General features: G+C 39.5%; 1 protein-coding gene across 1 annotated transcript in view; it reads left to right on the top strand.

Annotated features, from left to right (window-relative positions):
- The window catches only part of LOC109479099, a gene marked incomplete at its 3' end in the record, with an annotated part of 41,305 nt that overhangs the window by 12,413 nt on the left and 9,447 nt on the right, over nt 1-19,445 (top strand). The window contains exons 4-19 of the mRNA XM_019780973.1: nt 161-319; nt 771-915; nt 1,993-2,162; nt 2,393-2,551; nt 4,787-4,931; nt 5,546-5,818; nt 6,784-6,947; nt 7,311-7,469; nt 9,289-9,436; nt 13,331-13,509; nt 14,247-14,391; nt 14,536-14,748; nt 15,956-16,125; nt 16,337-16,495; nt 17,758-17,902; nt 18,778-19,050. Coding sequence (XP_019636532.1) covers nt 161-319; nt 771-915; nt 1,993-2,162; nt 2,393-2,551; nt 4,787-4,931; nt 5,546-5,818; nt 6,784-6,947; nt 7,311-7,469; nt 9,289-9,436; nt 13,331-13,509; nt 14,247-14,391; nt 14,536-14,748; nt 15,956-16,125; nt 16,337-16,495; nt 17,758-17,902; nt 18,778-19,050 — 2,806 coding nt within the window. The remainder of the gene's footprint in view (nt 1-160; nt 320-770; nt 916-1,992; nt 2,163-2,392; nt 2,552-4,786; nt 4,932-5,545; nt 5,819-6,783; nt 6,948-7,310; nt 7,470-9,288; nt 9,437-13,330; nt 13,510-14,246; nt 14,392-14,535; nt 14,749-15,955; nt 16,126-16,336; nt 16,496-17,757; nt 17,903-18,777; nt 19,051-19,445) is intronic.

The raw sequence follows: 19,445 nt of genomic DNA on the forward strand, positions 1-19,445 counted from the left end.
TGGAAGGCAATTCGATTCATTACAGCTATTGAGTGAAGTACCCAAGCCTTCGCATAAACTACTACGTCAAGAGGAACTACGTTCAGCGTTAGTCTTGTTGGCAATAAGTACTCCAGGCTGCAGTAATAGTATAATATGTCAAAACAATCCTTCGTTTTAGGTGGATTTAGGTGGAATAAAGCGCGTCACGGGCATCATTACTCAGGGTGCCCACTCACCTGTTTTTAATCAACTTTCATGGGTGACGACATTCAAACTTGAGTACAGTGGAGACGAAACTTTTTGGACAACATATGCCGACAGCGATGGATCAGATATGGTAACTTGGATTCATATTTCTAAAGAATAACACTAATTCTCTCCTGTAATATTATTTGATATCTACTTGTTTCGTGGAGATTTTTTTTTAATTTGAGGCTGCAGGTAGGTCCTGTCTTGCTTTTATGTAGCTAGCTTTGTTTTTCTTTTGTTTGTGTCATCCATGCAGCACTTTGTATTGAATATTAGACAACAGCAATGCACTTTTTAATTTTTTTTTTGGTACTGCAATTTTTCTATTGTGTTCTCCTTGATTGTTATACTCAAACATAAGGTAAACAGGCCTACTTTATAGGTTTGTAATGGGTAGGATCTCTGACATGCTGGAACTTGAAATTATTATTTATTTTTTAAGTCTATCAGTAATTTACTCTGACCATAACTTCATTCTGTTGAATACTTTGCTGTCCAGTGCACTTCTTTCCTATTATTCCGACACCCTTTTCTCCCAGATATTTACAGGCAACACGGACCCAAAGACACCTGTAACGAATCTACTGGACAACCCTGTAGACACCCGTTATGTGCGCTTCTACCCTCAGCGCTGGCATGGCCGCATTGCCATGAGGGTGGAAATTCTTGGCTGCAGCACTGAGTGTTGGTATTGTTTATTTCATTGGGTAGAAGTTAGTTCACTAGCAATATTTGTAGTTCACTAGCAATATTTTAGAATTGTTAATCAATATCAAGAAGTTTTTAATAAAGACATAACAAAGGGCCCATTGCAGGTACAAGCAAAATGTACAAAAATACAATGATATAAAAGTATACGATTAACACTATCCTACATACTACAGCATACGTGGCACAAGTTTTGCTGTTAATTTTTTTTAATATGCCATTCCTGCTCAGTGCTCTGGGGTCTGACCCTCAATGATGCCGGGATGGGTCATCTAAACGTCTCCTGGACAGTCGTCGGGAATCTTCCGATCTCCAGCTACAGACTCCGCTACCAGCCGGCAGACGGGTCGGGATCGTACCAGGACCTTTCACCCGCACCAGAAGCGGGAGCCACCTCGGCAACTGTGCTAGGACTCATCGACCACACAGAATACACACTCACGCTGACTTCGTTTGACCAGAACGACCAGCCGAACGGGGTCATCAACGCGTCATACACTACAGGTAGGCGGGGGATAAGTTAAGTTGGATGGAAGAACCAACGGATTTTGTAACGTGCAACTGCTTAGTATGTATACGAAATAGCGTGCTTACCAGTGCGCTGTACAGTGGTAGAAAACTTCACTTCTAGAAGAGAATGCAATGTATTTTAATCTCAACTTTGCCTGGTAAAGGCATACAGTTCAACGTAGAAGACATTAAGACCTGTTGGCTTAACGTAAACTCCAAATCTGTTTTTCGTGTATTTGGAAAAAAAAAACTTTGTTAAAACTCCAAATCTCTGTTTTGTTGTTTCAAAGTGTAACCAGAAAGAACCATTCTTGCCATCATTTTGTTCATGTTGTCCCGGATGTTTGTGTTGTGTTCGCTTAGAATATATTAGATATAAGATTAAATATCTGCTGATTTGTTGTTCAATGTGTGTACATTGGGTGAATCACCGTCCAAATCTACATTGTGTTACTCTTCTTGTTATTCTATTTCCGTAAAATGCATTTTGTCGTTGCATGCTGTAAGACATCCAGACCACCAACTGGAATGTTTTTTTCTCAGTCTGTCAGAATCCGCTTGGGATGGAATCTGGCACCATACCTGATGACAGCATTACTGCATCTGGAGTCGGGCATCATTATTTACTACATCCCTACTTTGGCCGTTTAAAGGGAACAGCTGGTTGGGGAGGCTGGGGATCAGCGCGCTATAACGGAGGACAATGGTTGCAGGTAGGTTTAATATGTCTTTTTTTTTAAATCATGCAGGTATTTGGAAAAACTCCTTGTGAACCTTGTGATTTATTGCAGCAAATAAAAATTGTACCCAACCTTTGCCATCGACTAAACTACTGCGTTTGAAATACTTTGCTGCGTTTGAAATACTGCGTTTAGCATCAGCGCTGTTAGTAAGAACTGCTCCAAGTTACATCGTAATATGTCAAAACAATTGTGCATTTCAGGTGGATTTGGGGGTGATAAAGCGCGTCACGGGCGTCACTACTCAGGGTGCCTTCCAACCTGTCTATCATCAATACTCATGGGTGACGTCGTACAAACTTCAGTACAGTGGAGATGGAACGTTCTGGACAACATACGCCGACAGCGATGGGTCCGATAAGGTAACTTGGCCATTTATAAGATATTTATTCTCTCCTAGATCCTGCAATATTGTCTAATATCACCTTGTTTCTTAGACATTAACAATATCCCGTAAGTTGGCTCGACTCTCGGTGTGAAATTTGGGCCTGCAGGTCGTTTTTGTCTTTTATGTAGGTAGCTTTGTTGTGCCTTCTTTTCATTACATTATATGGTCTCTTTCATTTGACAATTTGTATTGAAACTTAGCCAGTAGCGGTGCCCTTTTCGTAGTCCTGTGTCGTACTTTAATTTTCCTATTTTGAATTATAATGTAAATTTTACCTTAACTCTGTGACGGGTAGGTTCCGTGAAATGCAGAAAAATGAGGTTATCGTCCAGCAGACAATCTCTCAATAGCTGCCTGTGGTTGTAACTTCAAGTACTAAAATACTCTGATTGCTAAAAGTGCACTTATTATTCATCGTTACAATACCTTTTGCTTCTTTCTTGCTTGCCAGTGTCAGTACGTCGCTGAACTCGTTACTGATATCGTTAGTGTTTAAAGACGGACTCCTGTAGATACATCCTACAAATATTTTTTTTCTACAAAGGTCATACTTTTAGTTGCGTTTGTCTGTCGGTAAACAAGATGACTCAATAACGGCTGGATGGATTGGTTTTAATATTAGTGCGTTAGTAGGGTGTGGCAACAACTGAAAACGATAGGATTTTGGTCTTCCTATTGGCTTCCCTTGGTACTGCAACTTGCAACTACCAATTTGATATCTTGTGATCTGGACATACTACGGCCATTAAAGTTTGGACGGTAGGTAGCTTTTGTTTTGCCGCTTCGGAAAATATCATGTGAGTTTGGACTTCCTAGCAGCTTGTTCTGGAAGTGCACGACGGGGTTTTCAGTTTTCAGTTTTATTTCAGATCCACAATTAGCCTCATAAGAGGATATTCTTCCTGTGGTCTACACATTCATATTTACATACATATATTACAAACGTACAAAACATTACAAAATTAACAGTACGTGGCAAACTTTACACAATTCACTATTTACAATCCAGTACTTTGCTAGTTGCCTATGTTATTCCACAACTGTGACATCCTGTATATAAAGCGCTTTTTCTGAGAGTTTGATTTTGGTTTTGGTAGTCTGATTTTGTTTGTGCAAGTTGGACGTGTTCGGTACTTGTGAATCTCGGACTGGGATGTGATTTTGTCGTAAAGGTTCGTAAAGTATAGGAAAAAAAAAGTTTCTTTTCCTGTGAGAGAGAGGGGACAACAGGAAAATTCAATGGATTAAAAAAAGCGGTCTGGGTAAGGAAGTCTACCCCAGTGATGAACCGGGACGAGGGGGGGGGATGTACAAGCTAGGCCACGTTCGGGATTGTGTTCTCGCCGCAAAAGCCTGCACCAACGTCCTACACACAGGACGGTTGCCTTAAAAACTTCAAGATAGTATAACTAAAAGCCGGTATTTTGTCGTAATTTTTGGTATGTAGGTAGCTTAAGTGACGCTTGACATAATAAAACTAAAAAGAAAATGAATAAAATTATGACATAAAATAAAACTTAAAATTATGCAAATCAGGATATATTTTCTGTAATTAATGAGGGAAATTTTAAATATCTGCTGTGTTCGATTTTAGGGCTATGAAACGCTTATGACATGTGTAATTGAGAACGTTATGATCATATATGGCAGATATTATGTAAAGAAAGACAAAATTTGCATATTTGATGGAAAATTGGTACAATTTGATTGTAGTAACTTGTTGTGAATTTAGTACTTGTATTTAAAATTTAACTGATAGTTAACAACACTGAACGTAATTTGTTCAATTAAGGAACTAATTTGCATAATTTATGATGCTATATAAATGCTAGAACAGCCGTATTTTTCTCGAGGTAAGACTGTCATTGGGTGGAGAATATGAACTGTTGCAATTAATACAAATGAGACTCTTATAATCTGCATAGACACCTTAAAACTATTTATAATTAGTCAATTTAAACGGTTAACATGATTTGGCGTATGTATCCGTTCGTGCATCTCTTGTTGTGTATAAAACCTGAAAAATTAGTCTCTAGCTTTTATAAAACAAACAGTATCATACATTGTTCATGACAAATAGAAGGTCAGTTTTCTTTTGCGACATGTGCAGCAATCCTGGAGTAGTGTACGTATTCTTAAAACCAAGATTGCGCCAATTCAAGTTCACATGTGGTCAAGTTTTCATCGGAATCATGCATTTACCTTCCAGGTTTTCACTGGCAACACGGACACGGAGAATCCTGTAACGAACCTACTGGGCAACCCTGTCGACGCCCGTTATGTGCGCTTCAACCCTCAGCGCTGGCACCACCGCATTGCCATGAGGGTGGAGATTCTAGGCTGCAGCACTGAGAGTAGATTGTTTTTCATTCGCTTGAACTTAGTTTATTAGCAATGTTTGAGCAGTATCAATTACGATATTTAAGTTTATTGCAAAGAGATACCGAAGGGCTAATTGTAGGTGCAAACAACATGTATAAGGCCATGGTGATTTGACGGTATGGATAACATCCGTGCGCACATGAATTTTTGTCCGTTTCAAAAAAAAAAGTCTTTGATCATACTAAAAATCGTACAAAGTAGCTGCAAAATGAGCAGACATATGCCATAAATTGAAAACGAATATTGGGAAATCGTACTTTTTTGCAGAATGCAAAAATCGATTCCAAAGGACAAGAAGGAAATGTTGAGGAATAAAAATTAAGGGGAGACTGTTCACCATGCCATTGAAATATTACTCTGTATTTAGTTATTTGTTCAACCTTCATAACCACGTGGATTTCATAATAAAGGCATTTGTTTTCTTTTGTACGCTCGCATCAGTTTTGCGCTTCCCAAAGGATGTCATCAATATAACTAAGTCAACGTGATGACCTTAAAAAAAGATATAAGAAACTACGTCTTACAGTATATTGCATTCTACAGTAAACATGGTACTAATTGATTTTTTAATACAATTCATGCTCAGTACTCTGGGGGCTGACCCTTAATGATGCCGGGATGAGTCACCTTAACGTGTCCTGGACAGTCGTGGGGAATCTTCCGATCTCGCGCTACACGCTCCGCTACCAGCCAGCAGACGGGTCGGGCTCGTACCAGGACCTCTCCCCCGCACCAGAAGCGGGAGACACCTCGGCAACTGTGTTAGGACTCATGGATCACACAGAATACACCCTCACTCTGACTTCTTTTGACGATAATGATCAACCAAACGGGGTTATCAACGGGACATTCACCACAGGTGGGTGGAGGATAAGTAATAATCTTTATTTGCAAAATCATACCCAACAAGAGTTGCACGATCTCATACCTTCGCCAAATAATGTTAACCTTTCCAGTTTAGGAATTATACATTGATTTCACAAATAAGGCCCTCATTTGCATGGATTGCATCAGTTGATCATATTCTCCACCCAATGGCAGCCTTATCGAACCAAAAAGGCTATACCAGCACTTCCTCATAAATTATGCAATTGAAATAATGATTTGAATAAAGTCACCTTCGCCTCACATGCAGCAAGTATGAAATTCCGAGCAGTTACTACTGTCAAATTATAGCAATTTACAATTTCCAATTATGCAAATAAGGTTGTCATTTACACAATCTATATCCTCAGATGTTTTTCGTTCTCAGTTGCATGTCACAAGTGTTTCATAGTCCTATTATCGAACGAAGCCGATTTAGAAATTTTCCTCATTAATTATGCAAATTAGCTCCTGATTTGCATTATTTTTATTTAATCATTCAAGTATCACTTGAGCTACCTACATACTAAAAATCACGACAATTCATCAACTGGTTCTTGAGTTATACTCCTTGGAATATTTTTCAACAAATGATCCTGCAGATCAAGAAGAAGCCGCTAGAGGACCCAAGCTCATGTCACTTCTTCCCTAGCCCAAGAGCTATCTACCTCCTAAAATTCATGACCCTAGCTTGTGCAGATCATGAGATCTAAAAGCCGAAAGCTCTGCTGCAGTACCTAGGAAAGCCGCCAAGGGCCCAAAATCTAATCATTTCTATGTCTTACCAAGACCTACCCACCTACCAAGGTTCATGACAATGCATATTAAGCTTCTTGAGTTATGCTGTTCACAGACAGACAGACAGACAAACAAACAGAAGGACAAACGCTAGCGCGCTACTGAAAACATAACCTTCTTGGTGAAGGTAACAATTAAATCAGCAACTGCAATTTTTCTCAGTCTGTCAGAGTCCGCTTGGGATGGAATCTGGTGCCATACCAGATGACAGCATCACCGCATCTTCAGTCTTGACTTATGTGCAACCCTACTTTGGCCGTTTGAAGGGAACTGCTGGTGTGGGAGGCTGGGCATCAGCGGGCCAGGACAGAACACAATGGTTGCAGGTAGGTTTAATTTTTTTGAAATCATGCTCGTGTTTTGAAAAACTTCCAATTAACTTCGTAGAACAGCATGAAAGTTCATATGAGTTGGTAAATTATGAAAAACTTAAACTGTTCTCCAACTCAAAATAGCTGAGGAAGACTGAGTGATTCAGTCAAAAATTTCTGGTGAGTCAAATTTTGAGTTGGAGAACAGTTAAAGTTTTTCATAATTTCGTAGAAGGCACTGTGATTTATTGCAGTATGTAATAAGTATTGTACCCAACCTTTGCCATTGCCTGGATCACTGCGTTTGAAATACTTGCGGTTAGCATCAATGCTGTTCCAAGCTATATTATAATATGTTAAAACAATTGTGCATTTCAGGTTGATTTGGGGGTGATAAAGCGCGTCACGGGCATCGTTACTCAGGGTGCCTTTCAACCTGTCCATGATCAATACTCATGGGTGACGTCGTACAAACTTCAGTACAGTGGAGATGGAACGTTCTGGACAACATACGCCAACAGCGATGGGTCCGATAAGGTAACTTGGATTTATAAGATATTTTGACAAATATTTATTCTCTCCTGCAATATTGTTTGATATTACCTTGTTTCTTAAACAGAAACAATACACCGTAATTTGGCCTAACTCTCGGCTGTGCCGTTTCAACTTGAAATTTGGGTCTGCAGGTAGGTTTTGTTTTCTTTTATGCAGGTAGCTTTGTCGTGCCTTCTTTTCATTTTATCATGCATAATCTCTTTCATGCGACAATTTGTATTGAAACTTAGCCAGTAGCGGTGCCCTTTTCGAAGTCCTGTGTCATACCATTGTGAATTCTAATGTAAATTTTACCTAAACTCTGTGACGGGTAGGCTCCGTGAAATGCAGAAAAATGAGGTTATCGTCCAGCAAACAATGTATAAAAAACTGCCTGTGGTCGTAACTTCAAGCTCTAAAATACTCTGATTGCTAAAAGTGCACTCATTATTCATTGTTACAATACCTTTTGCTTCTTTCTTGCTTGCCAGTGTCAGTACGTAGCATGACTCGTTACTGCTATCGTTAGTGTTTAAAGACGGACTCCTGTAGATACATCCTACAATTACATCCATTTACCTCCATAAAGGTCATACTTTCAGTTGCGTTTGTCCTGTTGGTCAACAAGATAATCCAATAATGGCTAGTTGGATTGGTTTTATAATTGGCGCGTTAGTAGGGTATGGCAACAACTGAAAACGATAAGACTTTGGGCACCCTAGTGGCTTCCCATGGTGCTGCAGCGTAACTTTTGGCATGGATATCTCGTGATCTAGACACGCTAGGGTCAGGAAGTTTGGATGGTTGGTAGCTGCGGTGATTTGAAAGAGGCCACGTGAGTTTGGACTCCCTAGCAGCTTGTTCTTAAAAGCAGGGAGGTTTCAAAAATAGTTTAATCAGGTTCGTAAAACAAAGGATACAGGAGATTCCTTTTACATTAACAAGAAATATACCTTGCTGACGTTTTGGTGTCTATCAGAGAGAGGGGACAAGTTGAGAATCCGATGGATTAAAGAAGCAGTCTGGATAAGGAAGTCTACGTCAGTGATGAACCGTAACGGGGGGGGGGGGTTACAAACTCCGCCACGTTTCGGATTATGTTCTGTCCGCAAAAGGCTAAATACGCTACATATAGCGGCGAGAAGCATAACTCCAGTCAAAAGCTGTAAGAAGATGTAATTCAGAACAACATTATCATGAAGTGATATTTATTATGTTAATAAAGACATAATTTGCATAATTAATGGAAATTGGTGCAAGTTTACTGTGGTAACTTGTTGAAATTATAATACTTGCCATATTTGGAATTTTAGTGATGGTGACATTTTTGCATTTGAAAAAAAAATGCTAGAATAATCTTATTTCTCGGGATAAGACTCTAATTGAGTGTGGAATTCAAACTGTTATGAGTTATGCAAACGGAGCTCTTATAATTTACATAATAACGGTGAAAATGGTTTACATGATTTGACAAAGGTATCCTGTTTTGCAACTCTTCTTGTGTATGAAACTTAAAATTAGTCTCTAGCTTCTATACAACAAACACTATTATACGTTTTCCATGCTATTGGATTTTTGCAGGGTGTTACTAGGTAGGGGCCATATGGATATTTCGCATAAAAGTTTTGCTTATTTGCAGGCCATCAACATTCATAAAACTTACAAAAGCACTTTTAAGTTAAAACATGTCATCGAGATCTGAGCTCGACGAACTCCAGTTTGCTTTTGCGACCTAGGCCACAATCCAGGAGTAGAGTGCGTAATTCAACTTCATAAAATTATGTTGTCAAGTTTTTATCAAAACAATACATTTGCCTCCCAGGTTTTTACAGGTAACACGGACGAGAAGAATCCTGTAACTAACCTACTGGACAACCCTGTCGACGCCCGTTACGTGCAATTTTACCCTCAGCGCTGGCACCACCGCATCGCCATGAGGGTGGAGATTCTAGGCTGCAGCACTGAGAGTAGGGTTTTTTCTCTTTTATTGGGTAGAAGTTAGTTTACTAGGAATGTTTAGCGGTGTTAATAAAGATCATTACATGTTTTTGCATCCTTCTGTCTCATACAATGGAGACTGTGTCAGTTCCTACACCGGAGCGAGGAGAGTTGATGCGGTGGCCTTCGCTTGGATTCGGGCATCCGTCTTCCACAGCGGGGTTTTTGTAGTGCTAAGCTGCCAGGTGATTTGGTTACGCTTAAGGCCCGCATTGATCATGCCCGCCCGCCAAGCGCTGCTCTCGTCCGTCTGCTGAATTGTTCGACTACTTGAAGGGGGATACGTGTCAATTGCCTTTCCCAGGGGCACAACATAAGTAACCTGAAGTTAGCAGCTCTTTCGGCAGCCCATTCGCGTCGGGGCGCATGTTTGGACATGCCCCTGTGATGGGACTGGGAATCGACGTCGAGCCGAATGCTCTAACCACTACCGTAAACGTCGCCACAGCAGAAACAATATGCAAATTCAAAACCGAGGGCAAATTGTAGGCGCAAAAAATGTAAAGGCCATGTTGATTTGATTAAATGGATGGCTTCCGCGCTCACATAAGTTTTCCTCTGTTTAAAAAAATGGTTTCTGTAAATCGTACAAAGTATCCCCAATTTAAGCAAGCATATGCCTTAACCTGACGAAAAGAATGTTGGAAAACTTTATTATCGAAAAAGAATGTTGGAAAACTTAACTTACTTATATTCCAAATTCCATTACAAAGGACGAGAAAATGTTAAAGAATGACTATAAAGAGCATATTATTCACCGTGCAAATAAAAATTTCTCTGTGAGTTTAGTCATTCGTTCAACTTTCATAACCACCATGATCGCATCAGTTTTTGGGTCCCCAGAGGATGTCATCCATATAATCAAATCAACAGAATGACCTAAAATCACAATGATATAAGAGACTACGTCTAACAGTATACTACATTCTACAGCATACATAGTACTAGATTTAATTTCATTAAATATGCCATTCCTACTCAGTGCTCTGGGGACTGACCCTCAATGATGCCGGGATGAGTCATCTAAACGTGTCCTGGACAGTCGTAGGGAATCTTCCGATCTCGAGCTACACGCTCCGGTACCAGCCAACAGACGGGTCGGGCTCGTACCAGGACCTCTCCCCCGCACCAGGAGCGGGAGCCACCTCGGCAGCAGTGCTAGGACTTGTGGATCACACGGAATACACCCTCACGCTGACTTCTTTTGACGAAAACAACCAGCCGAACGGAGTCATCAACGGAACATTCACCACAGGTGGGCGGAGAATAAAGTGGGCCAACAACCCACGGATTTTTGTTTTACGTATACAACTTTCTTCTTCAATCTTATTCAACTTTAATTTATACCAAAACATGGTAAATAGTTGATCTTAGTGGTAAGAAACCCCGCCCTTTTATGCAAATGTCAGGTTTGTAGTTTAACGTAGAGGCATAATATAAACACTAGATCTCTCTCGATCGTTTTCAAGTGTAACCAGAGGGGACCGTTGACGTAAATCATTCCTCATTTGTCGTTTTACAGAGCGATTTATTACCTCCATGAAATGTGTCATGGAGGTTATATTTTCAGTTGCGTTTATCTGTCCGTCTGTCCGTCTGTTGGTCAACAAGATAACTCAAGAACGCCTGGATGGATTGGTTTCATACTTGGTGTGTTGGTAGGGTGTGACGAAAACTGGAAATGATTAGATTTTGGGCCCCCTAGTGGCTTCCCTTGGTACTGCAGCGCAACTTCCGGTTTTGATATCTCGCGATCTGGATATGCTAGGGTCATGAAATTTGGATGGAAGGTAGCTCTTGTCCTCGGGAAGAAGTCACGTGAGTTTGGTCCCCCTAGCGGCTTGTTCTGGAACTGCAGGGTGGTTTCTTTGAAAATCTTAGAGAGAGGATAACTGAACAACCGTTTGATGGATCATCATGATTTTTGGTATGTAGGTAGCTTAAGTGATGCTTGACATAATCAAAATATAATTATGCAAATCAGGATCTAATTTGCATAATTAATGAGGAAATTCTATAAATCAGCTGTATTTCATATTAGGGCTATAAAACTCTATAGACATATGTTAGTGACAACGACAAGATCATTGGCAGATATCGATTATGTAAAGGAAGACCTAATTTGCATAATAAATGGCAAATTGGTACAATTTTATGGTGGTAACTGCTGGGAATTTAATACTTGCCATAATTGGAAGTTCAGTGAAGGTGAACATCACTAAACATAATTTATGTCAATCAGGACCTCATTTGCATAATTTATGAGGAAACGCTAGAATAGCCTTATTTCTTAAGATAACCCTGTCATTTGGTGGAGAGTATGATCAATTGATACGATATATGCAAATGGCCTCATATGATTTGAATATATGCGGTGAAAAATGTAAGCCAATTACAGGTGGTCATCACCATGCGTAAGATTTATGAAAACAATACACATGTCATGGAGGTATGAGATCATCGAACTCTAGTTTTATTTATTTTCGAAATTATTAGTTATGCCTCTCTGCTTAATTGACCAAGTGTAAAAAATATAAAACTGGTCCTTTTTTATCCAGACACTAGAATAGAAGCCCGTCCTTACTATTTTATCATCACTTAACTAACATTTAGATAAAACTCTAAAGTGTATAGGGTATTTAGTGTCGTGAAGTCATTTAGGTACTACTTTTTGTCTTGAATGCATGTACTGTTAGTTCAAAATATTTTAGATACAAGGGTTCCATAACGATTGACATGTTTTATACATTAGGCTTAAACACTAATTTCACATTTTATTCTTAACTGTAATTTTTTTTTGTTTTAAAAAATTCGAGTAACATTTTATCGCTGCATGTCTTAACCCTCAACAGAACACCTTCCCGGACTGATTAATCTGTACTCCTGGGGTCCGCGCGGACCCCAGAACAGTTTTTTGCTAATTTTTAGAAATTATCAACATGCTACCAGCTCAATTGTTTTGCAAACTGATGTGAGAACCTCTGTGTCCACATTACATACAAAAACCATACATTTTGAACTTTTTCTATTTTTTGGTGAAGAAAAGAAGACAAGAAGAAATACCCGATTTTTAAACCAATTTCAGACTGAAGGGGCTTTTGAGGCCCAACTTTGATCTCAGATAGCGGCTAAACGGCTTGCGCTAGAAGTATCAAATTTGGAGACCTTTCCTAAAATGTCTCTGGAAAAAAGTTCATATTAGTTTAATACTAGTAAGTTGATGTTTTTTTGTGTTGCCATGGCAACGGGTTTCTAGCAGGCAGTTTTTTTTAAATAGAAGTAATTTTGGTTTAAACATAAATTTTCTGAGTTTTATATTAAATTACACTTCTTTTCCAACATTAATAACATCTTACATAATTAAATATAAGTTAAATCATTTAATATGCATATAATATGCTAATTTGATGACGTCATTGGTCAAAATCCAATATGGCGGACTATATTATTAGCTCTAACGTCATATGACGTCATAATTACATCAAAGCTATTAAAATTTAATTCTATTACTACACCATTCTCTGAAAACTTGGTAGACATACGATGAGTGCATAAAAACATATAAAAACGGAAATAAGGTAATGTATAAGAACGCCAGTGTATCCATTATTATCGAAAGCCGGCTGTGGTCCGCGCGGACCCCAAAAGAAAATCAGATATAATTTTTTTTGTAAATGGTAGAAACGGAGTTTTCTGCACTGTATTGAGAGACAATTTTGTGGGTGACAATTACCAAAAATTTCAGAAAAAAATCTTTAGACACAAAAAAGATACTACATAATATATAGTGCTGGGGTCCGCGCGGACCCCAGGTGTACTGTTTAGGGTTAAGCTTATAACGACACACAAACTGAAATATATTTTTTTCTTCCCAGTCTGCCAGGATCCATTTGGGATGGAATCTGGTGCCATACATGATGACAACATCACTGCATCTTCAGTAGGGCATAGTCATTTGCTACGCCCCTACTTCGCGCGTTTAAAGGGAACTGCTGGTTGGGGTGCCTGGGGATCGGGGCACCAAATCATTGGAGAATGGTTGCAGGTAGGTTGATATTGTAAGAGATTTCTTTTAAACCCTGTCTATATTTGAAAAGAAATGCCTTTGCTAACTCTGTGGAAAGGAATTCGATCAATTGTAACAATGAAGCACAGTATCCAACCTCTTGGTTTTTAAAATTTTTTAGATACATGTAAATGCGTTCAGTATTATTGCGTGCAGCTTTAATGTGTTTTTTTTTTCAAGTACTGGTCCATCTTACATCTTAATATGTCACCACAATTTTGAATTTTAGGTGGATTTGGGGGTGATAAAGCGCGTCACGGGCACTGTTACTCAGGGTGCTGTTTTGCCTGTACATAATTACTATTCATGGGTGAGGTCATACAAACTTGAGTACAGTGGAGATGAATTTTTGTGGACAACATATGCTGACAGCGATGGTTCAGATAAGGTAATTTAGATACATAAAACTACTTTTAAAAAGACTTAATGGATAACTCTCTTGTAAGCAATATTATTGGATATCTTTTTTTCTACACATTAAGATCCTTGTTTTTTAATACGACATTTTCCCGGCTTTCTTGTCTTTTTTGTTTACTGTTCACAGTCGTCAGATATCACAACCCCCTTGGTATCGTTAGTTTAGGTTTAGCTTACTAACTAGATTTTATTATTGGTGAAGTGTCAAAGGAACCATGATTACATAATCGCTGGTCGTATATAAGGTATATCAAAGACAAAACAACAACCCTCACCTAAATTGTACATTTGCCTTTCAGGTTTTCACAGGCAACACGGACACAAAGAATCCTGTAACAAACCTTCTGGACAACCCTGTCGACGCTCGTTATGTGCGCATCTACCCACAGTCTTGGTACGGCTACATGGCAATGAGGGTGGAGATTCTAGGCTGCGAAACTGAGCGTAGGTATCGAATCCTGTATCGGTTAGAGTGTAGTTTACTTTTTGTGTTTTGTCGTTCTTAATCAATGTACCATTCATTTCCAGTAATCTGGGGGCTGACCCTCAATGATGCCGCGATGAGTCATCTGAACGTCTCCTGGACAGTCGTGGGGAATCTTCCGATCTCGCGCTACACACTCCGCTACCAGCCGGCAGACGGGTCTGGCTCGTACCAGGACCTTTCACCCGCACCAGGAGCGGACGCCACGTCGGCAGCAGTGCTAGGACTTATGGATCACACCGAATACATCCTCACTCTGACTTCTTTTGACCAGGACGACCAGCCGAACGGAGCCATCAACGGAACATTCACCACAGGTGGGTGGAGAATAAAGTGGGCCAACATCCCACGGATTTGTGTTTTACGTATACAACTTTCATTTACACATAAACATGCTAAATAGTGGTTAATTACACCGCTCTTTGATAAGAACGTTAGATGTTCGAATCCAGAAATTACCTCCTGTCTGTCGAATTTTCAGTTTTGTGATCCACAGTATTGATATAAACACTTAATCTCTCTTGTTCGTTTTAAAGTGTAACTAGAGCGATTTATTTTATTTCTTTACTAAATTTTAAGTTAGGCCCCTGTGCTTAATGGACCAAGCGTAGAAAGTATAAAACTGGTCCTTTTTTCTTATCCAGAGTCAGACTCTAGAATATATAGAAGCCCGTCCTTATTATTTTATCATCCAGGGGTGCCTTAGTATACAGTACAATTATATTAGTATACAGTACAACTTTACGCAATACAGTGCAATCGTATTAGAATACAATGCAATTTCACGCAATGCAGTGCAATTTTACTAGTGACGTTGAATCACGTGACTTAGACCCTGCTTTCCCTTGAGTTTCAAGATGACGGACGCCGCTGACTCACATATTTCTGTGTTTTTCGAGCGAATTTGAAATGATCCATTGGCAGCAACATGCCCTGTGTGTATTTTTTAGTGACTTAACTAAAGGTCTATCTACGAGAACGGTCCAGATTCGCTCGAAAAACACAGAAATATGTGAGTACACTCCGTCAACGGCGTCCCAGAAAACTGGGTCCAGGTAACGCCATTCAACGTCACTAATAAAATTGCACTTTATTCCGTAAAATTGCACTGTATACCAATATGGTGGCACTGTATTCCGTAAAATTGCACTGTATACAAGTAAACGTGCACTGTATTCCGTAAAATTGCACTGTATACTCTGGCACCCCTGTCATAACTTATCTAACTAACACCAGCGGAAAACTGTTTTTCGTCTTTATTTAGATAAAACTCTAAAGTGTATATGGTATTTAGTGGCGTGAAGTCATTTAGGTGCTACTTTTTGTCTTGAATGCTTGTGCTGTGTATATAATATTTTAGATCCACGGGTTCCATAACGATTGGCCTGTTTTGTACATTGGGCTTAAACACTGATTTTACATTTTATTCTTAACTGTAATTCTTTTTTTTTTCACAAAAGCGAGTAAGATTTTATCGCTGCATGTTTGAAGGACACTCAAACTGAAATATTTTTTTCTTCCCAGTCTGTCAGTATCCACTTGGGATGGAATCTGGTGCCATACATGATGACAACATCACTGCATCTTCAGTAGGGCATAGTCATCTGCTACGCCCCTACTTCGCGCGGTTAAAGGGAACTGCTGGTTGGGGCGGCTGGGGATCGGGGTACCAAATCATTGGAGAATGGTTGCAGGTAGGTTGATATTGTAAGAGATTTCTTTTAAATCCTGTGTATATTTGGAAAGAAAGGTCTTTGCTAACTCTGTGGAAAGGAATTTGATGAATTGTAACAATGAAGCACAGTATCCAACCTCTTGGCATTGCATAGATAACTGCGTTCAGTATTACTGCGTGCAGCTTTAATATTTTTTCAAGTACTGGTCCATGTTACATCTGCATTTCAGGTAGATTTGGGGGTGATAAAGCGCGTCACGGGCATGACAACCCAGGGTGCTCTCTTGCCTGTACATCATCGCTATTCATGGGTGACGTCATACAAACTTCGATACAGTGGAGATAAAACTTTCTGGACGACATATGCCAACAGCGATGGCTCGGATAAGGTAACTCGGATACATTTATAAATGTATGTTAAAAGTGTTAATAACTGTCTCCTGAAATACTAATGAATACCTTAACCCTACCTAGACCGGGGGGGGGCTAAAAGTGCCCGCGGCAACTTTGATGTCACCTAGCGTCAGAACGGCTAGCCGTAAAACGACCAAACTTGGTGACTTTTCCTAAAATATTGTTGGCAACAATTCTCTATCATTGGAATAAGATAATAATTTTTTGTGTTGCCATGGCAACGGGTTTCTGACAGGCATTTTTTGCTAAATTTAGTACTTTTTGTTTCAACAATAGAATTTTATGGGTTTTATGTCAAGTTACTCATGGTTTCTAATAGTAATAACATCCCATATAATTTTATGTAAATTTTATCATTAAATATGCATAATTTATGCTAATTTGATGACGTCATTGGCCAAAATCCAAGATGGCGGACCATATCATTAGAACAGGTATATACGGGTTATTTTCATTAAAATTTCATCAATACTTCCATTTCTTTTTACAAAAAAGGTTTGAATGAAGGTGTTTAGTATGTTTACAATGTATTTTAGGCTTTATCATGAAAAAAACTATTTTTGAAAATTCAAGATTGATGATCCAAGATGGCGGATATCTTAAATATGCATGACGTCATTTTATGACGTCACCGGTGTTGCTATGGGCAACATAAGACTTAGTACACACTAATATTCTGTCATAAACACTTTTGGTAAAGTTATGTTGTATACCAGGGAGGTTTTCAGGAGAAAAACCTATTTAGACGGTTTTGGCCAATAAAATCACATTAATGACGTCATAATGACGTCATATTACGTCATAACGACATAAAAATTGTAGATATGATAAATTTTCACTAGTACACCATTCTCTGAAAATTTGGTGGTCATACGACATACCGTTCGCGAGTTCTTAGGGGGGGGTCAAAAGAGCCCCCCCCGGTCCCCCCATGTCAAAAAAAGCCCGGTCTAGGTAGGGTTAATGTTTCGTACACATAGAAATACTATTTTAAACATACCGGCTTTCTCATCTGCGACTTTAAATTATATGTTTACAAAATTTTCTCTTTCTTGAAATTTGTTCACTAAATACTAAAATTGGACATTACACACGTGTACACCTATTTTAAGCTTAGGTTTAGGAATGCAGTTTTTAATTGATGGAATGTTTAAGTTACGTTTATTGAAGGGTTGTTGGCAGAACAAAATTTTGGGAACTATAGAACCCTCCTCTGAATTATACATTTGCCTCCCAGGTTTTCACAGGCAACACGGACACCAAGAATCCTGTAACGAACCTACTGGACAACCCTGTCGACGCCCGTTACGTGCGATTTTACCCTCAGCGCTGGCACCACCGCATCGCTATGAGGGTGGAGATTCTAGGCTGCGCCGCGGAAGGTAGTTTTTTTCTTGCATTGGGTAGTTAACTAGCAATATTTTATCATTGTTAATAAATATAACAACGGAGCTCTACCGGGCAGGAAACTGTCTTCCCCAGACAGCATCCCTTTTTTTAGTCCCAGGGTGCACTCAGATGAACTTATTGATAAATCAGATTTGCAAGAAAGCAATAACTCGATCAGTAACTTGATATAGTTTTGGCTCTTTTATGAATAGACAGCTTGTCTGAAGATCACACTTGATTGGTAGACAAACATGACTCGGAAGGTTAAGCTGCTGTTCCAACGTCCGACGGAATTCGCTTTTTCGAGAGCGGGATACGCCGCTTATGCGCGAGTTATATGGAAAATTTGCAAGCCCGTGTAGTAACCAAATAGAACCCCTGCCTGTACCACGTGTTATTACAATGGTAGAAACATCCGTATCAAAAGTTATCGCAGCCTGGGTAAGATAAATGTGACTACATAACTTGAAAAATGACCTCTTCAACCACTCCTCAACCATTGAAGTGGTTTACAAAGGTTTAATGAAATTCGTTGATATGCATGGCCATCTCTAAGCACATTATCTTAAATTCAGCTACACTACTCTAAAACCTTTGCGCAGCTGAATTAAGCTGAAAATTTACTCGGATGTTATTCTGTTGCAGTCTGCTTCATTATTCTTTGCTTTTAATCTAACTGTAAGTTCTATATGTACATGGCATATGGATATGATTGTAAATGTACATGTACTTACATTAGCCTTTTACTAGATAAATGGCACATGTACGTGCATATCCTAAGAATTGGCAACCTTATTTGAGGCAGGAAATCTTTCTCAGCAGCCAGAGTACCTCCTATGAGCAAGGTTGACTGTACCAATTTTTCCAGTACTCTTGGGGCTGACCCTTAATGATGCCGGGATGAGTCACCTGAACGTCTCCTGGACAGTCGTGGGGAATCTTCCGATCTCCCGCTACACGCTCCGCTACCAGCCGGCAGACGGGTCGGGCTCGTACCAGGACCTCTCCCCCGCACCAGGAGCGGGAGACACCTCGGCAGCTGTGGTAGGACTCATGGATAACACCGAATACACCCTCACTCTGACTTCTTTTGACGAGGACGACCAGCCAAACGGAGTCATCAACGGAACATTCACCACAGGTGCGCGGGGATAAATGAAATGGGCAAACAACCCATGTATTTGTAGAAATGTATAAAGTGTATGCAACAAATGTCGTAGTACTGTTTTGTTGTCAAAACTACATTATCTACATTGTACATGGCACATAGTAGCCTTTATTAATATTTGACAGCCGAATTGCAAGGTTGCTCACTGTCAGTACACGGGTTATTAAAATGGCTACGTTTAGTAATAATGGCTATAGTTTTTTTGGCTTTTGATGCCCGCCCTCTGTAAGTCGACAACTACTCACCGTAGGGCCATTTAATTTGCAGAGAATGGTGTAGTAATTACATCAAATTCATACATAACAACAATTATGCCTATAGAATGAAGTCGTATGACGTCATTATCTCGAGTTTTATGTGATTTTAGG

Source organism: Branchiostoma belcheri, unplaced genomic scaffold (genome assembly GCF_001625305.1).
Source record: "Branchiostoma belcheri isolate BF01 breed outbred unplaced genomic scaffold, Haploidv18h27 scaffold467, whole genome shotgun sequence".
In the NCBI taxonomy this organism is placed as follows: Eukaryota; Metazoa; Chordata; class Leptocardii; order Amphioxiformes; family Branchiostomatidae; genus Branchiostoma; species Branchiostoma belcheri.